The sequence below is a fragment of the Saccostrea cucullata genome, unplaced genomic scaffold (genome assembly GCF_032062105.1).
Source record: "Saccostrea cucullata isolate Sc308-1 unplaced genomic scaffold, CSIRO_AGI_Scuc_v1 ctg16132, whole genome shotgun sequence".
NCBI lineage: Eukaryota > Metazoa > Mollusca > Bivalvia > Ostreida > Ostreidae > Saccostrea > Saccostrea cuccullata.
The window spans coordinates 1-4385 of NW_026941364.1; the positions used below are offsets into that span (position 1 = coordinate 1).

Consider the following 4385-nt stretch of genomic DNA (forward strand, 5'->3'; position numbering starts at 1 on the left):
ACTCACTTTGAATTATATATAGTCAGCACTGATCTTGGGTCCGTGTAACACTTAACAATTCAAAGTTCTAAAAATGATTTTGAGTTGTAAAATGTATATATAATAGTTCAAATATTTAAATTTCAAAAACTCTAACTGGTTTGGTATATTGAAATTTAATCTTTTAGTTCAAAAACCTAAATTTTCAAATTTCTAAATAAACAGGTTTTTACAATTTTAATATTTTCGATTTTTACCTTAAATGTTCAAAATTCAAATTTCCCCAAAAGATGTTTGTATTTTAAACTTTTTAGCCCACCGGACCATCTTGAATTTTACAACTGATGAACTTAAATCTAAATATCTAATGAGCTTTTTCAAAAAATATAAAATTACTACACATTGTCTGGATTAAATAATGAAATGAAAAATATGAAATTGGGACAAAAAGTGACCATTTGCTTCAATTTTGGCACAGATCTGTATATGTGAATTTGCAGTCTTGATTGGGGAAAAATGCATCTCAGTATATATACCAGTGCTCCACATATAGTAGCAGCAGCATTCATTGAAAAGTAACACACATTTCGTTTCTTAAATTATGCTCCTATATAGAGGCATCTTTTCGAAAAATTTGGGTGGCCGTGAAAACGGCCGTTTGGTTTATTTCAAAGTCGTAGACAGACTTTTTACTTGCTGGCGGACTTCTGGGTCTTCTTGGGGAGGAGCACGGCCTGGATGTTGGGCAGGACACCACCCTGGGCGATGGTCACGCCGGACAGCAGTTTGTTCAACTCCTCGTCGTTGCGGATGGCCAGCTGCAGATGACGGGGGATGATTCTGGTCTTCTTGTTGTCGCGGGCGGCGTTGCCTGCCAACTCCAAGACTTCGGCGGCCAAGTATTCGAGAACGGCGGCCAGGTACACGGGGGCACCGGCTCCCACTCTCTCGGCGTAGTTGCCTTTCCTTAGCAGACGGTGGATACGACCCACGGGGAACTGAAGTCCGGCACGGGATGATCGGCTCTTGGCCTTTCCCTTCACCTTGCCATTAGGGATATTGGAAAAGACCACTGGTTAAGAGATGATAATTAATTAATTCATTCATTCATGAATAAACATACATCTCCAATTCGTATTGTGTTTTTATCCTCTGACCAAGACCGAGGTTTCAGCCATAAAAAAGGAAAATCCACAACTCATGAACTAAATCCTATATTCAATGGAAGATCCTGTGCTATACAAACAAATAGCTTATACCAAAGTGCAATTATTTTACATGCTGGAATAATACACATTCAAGAAAAAATCACATTATAAAGTTTTCTTAAATCTATATATTTCAGGCGCAGGACCATGGGAAGGAATTTTATACAGACAAATGAGGGAAGATGGGGTGGGGGGTGGGGTGTCACAACCAGAGTAAAATTACTAAGCGAAATGTACATCCATCTATATCTTAATGTGCTTTTAAAAGACGCAACAACGTGTAGTGTGGTAATTTATTAGGATACAGCTCACAGTCAAGCATTGCATTTTTTTCTTTTGGTCCTCAAACAAAGTGCATGTATAACACTCAATAATGAATTGTGAATAACATGTACTAACACACAAGCCATAGAGCCATAAAGATCTACCAAATTTTTATTGTATATCTGCATAGGCGTCAGAAGCAAATTGAAAGGGGGGGCTTATTGAAAGGGTGGGGTCTTATTGAAAGGGGGGCTAAACCACAAACAAAGGTAAACTCCAATTTTCAATGTCTATATTTTCTATAGATTTGCAAAATAAGGGTGTGTGTGTGTGTGGAGGGGGGGGGGGGGCTAAGCCCCCCTTTCAATTTGCTTCCGACGCCTATGTGCTTATAATTGTTTCTATGGATCCTCCAAAAATATTCGATTCAAGGAAAGCACAGTTAAATAACTAATGAAAGTTAATGCTGTCCAAAAACTTATTCTGAATCTCAGAAAAAAAGTTTGCGTTTATGCAGGAAATAAGCAATAGCCTCTTTACAACCTTCCTATTGCGTTTATGCAGGAAATAAGCAATAGCCTCTTTACAACCTTCCTATTACGCGTAAAATAATAGAAAAATAACTTGAAAAAAAAATTATTTCACATAACCTTTTTTTCCCTATTTCATATGTCTTAACACTGGCTCATTACAACGCCATATACAGACAATGTTTAAGTTAAAAACGCTAATTTTTAAACAGGTACAGTACTTTTTGCATGGTCAATGAAAATTATCAATCTCCTAGGAGACTGAGAGCATGTCTTACTTTCGCATTTTCAGTTACAGTTTTTAAAGAAACACTTGGCTAATCGCACATGCATCCAATAATTATTATATTCAATTTCCTACATCAAATATCACAGTAAAAAGGGAATATCTCAGATTTTTAATAAATTTGACCGGTACTTTAATACGAAACTATTCAAGTGAGTGACTCTAACAACTGAATTTGTATCGGGTTCAATATTTTAAGATTCAGCATGGCGCCTTCATCACTTCACTTCATGTCAAGAAAACTGTAAAAAATTGAAAGGAATCTCCTACACGACCATTGCACCAGCTACAGCAGTCATCGGAAGGGGATTACATGTAAATTACATATCAGAATGATATCAGATTAAGGGACAAATACACTGCTTATGACTACCACATGTATTTTCATACTACATCTGTAACAGGGTTTTTAGCTCACCTGAGCAGAAGGCTCACCTGAGCTTTTCTAATCAAAATTCGTCCGTTGTCTGTCGTTGTTGTAAACTTTTCACATTTTCATTTTTTTCTCCAGAACCCCTGGGCCAATTTTAACCAGACTTGGTACATTTAGCATCATTGGGTTTGAGTTGTTAAGGTATCCTATCCATAATAGCCTCAGATTCAATAAATCTAATCGCATTACAGATATATATTGGCTAAATAATCGGTCTCTGGAGACATGATCCTCATTTTTTATTCTCAATATGTAAGAACGGAATATGTCTAATGCTTTACCATGACCCATCCACAAAGAGTTATCCCCCTGGTCCCTTCACTTTTAATCAATAAAATTCACTTTTCATAAAAATCTTTCTGGTGAAATTTTTTTTTTTTATCGTTTTTTCTATTTTTTTTTAATCATTATATACATCTTTCCACCATAGCATTTTTTGAAATTCATAGTATTTTGATTTTTATGTTAAAAAATTTGCTTGTTCCCATAGACATCAATACATTCTTAATTAATTAATTAGATAACTATATACAATTTGAAAATTTCTCCTGGTAAATCCTTTTCTACTCTAAACTGCTTTGAATAAGTTTCAGAGTATTTCCTACACTAACAGGATGGATATTTAAGGTTTGACAATTATGTCCTTTTATGGATCGAATACCTTAAAATAAAGGGTCCCTTCCAAGGGGGAGATAATCAAGAAAAAAAAATGGGTGGGGCCATTAAAAATTCTTCTCAAGAACCACTGGGCCAGAAAAGCTGAAACTTATGTGAGAGCATCTTGGGTAGTGTAGATTTTAAATTGTTTGAATCATGGCTTCTTGGGATTGGGCAAGGTCTAAATAGGTATTAAAAAGGGGGAAATCTGTTAAATAATAGAAGGACCAAAGTTACTCAGATGAGCCATGTGGCCCATGGGCCCCTTGTTTTTAGATGGTACACTTCTGCAACTTATTTGGGAATACAAAGCTTTCAGATCAATAAAGGAAGATGGGATGATCAGCGGTATTAGTGAAGGGAACCTCGACAGGAAGAGATTTATAAAGGATGGCTATTTCCAGGGCAGTACATCCAAGGACCTTGGACATCTCCATGTTTCAATCTTCCACTTCAACACTTGATGGGGTCTCGTTATTCCACCAATTACAGCCAATATACTTCATCATCAATGAACTCCCACCACAATGAAGGTAAGAACTTATTACAGGGCACGTCCAACTGACCAGTCCAGTAAATTAGTGGTCTGTTTATGTTATATCACAGGAGTTCGCGTACCCATCAATTATACCGAAATTTTCATTAAATAAAAAAATATGTAATACGTATAATAATAACACAAGGAGTGCAACACATTTTATGTCACCTGGGAACCCCTCGCTTAATATCAAGGCTGTCGCACAATTAATTTTCAATCGAAAATTATAAAACACAAGCCAATCTTTTTGGAAGGGACCATTCTTTATGGCTCTTAATGCATATAATTTCGTGTTATTATTATAGGTATTACGTATCTTTTTTATTTACCGAAAATTTTGGCAAAATTGATAAGTACGCGAACTCCTGTGGTTATACATAGGTGAACTACACAGATTAGTCCTGTTGATAAAACATCTCTTACAAATTAACCCAATATCAGTCCTTCAAATTATTAATTTACATTAATTTTTCAAACAGTTTCTTATTTG

General features: G+C 35.9%; 1 protein-coding gene across 1 annotated transcript; it reads right to left on the minus strand.

Annotated features, from left to right (window-relative positions):
• Positions 1–641: 641 nt before the first annotated feature.
• On the minus strand, positions 642–3794 carry LOC134257697 (histone H2A-beta, sperm-like). Its single transcript, XM_062740286.1, has 2 exons — positions 3770–3794; positions 642–1051 (listed from the first exon to the last, which is right to left on the minus strand). Exons 1-2 carry the CDS (start codon positions 3792–3794, stop codon positions 669–671), a joined length of 408 nt encoding a protein of 135 aa, XP_062596270.1. The 3' UTR covers positions 642–668.
• Between the last annotated feature and the right edge of the window lie 591 nt (positions 3795–4385).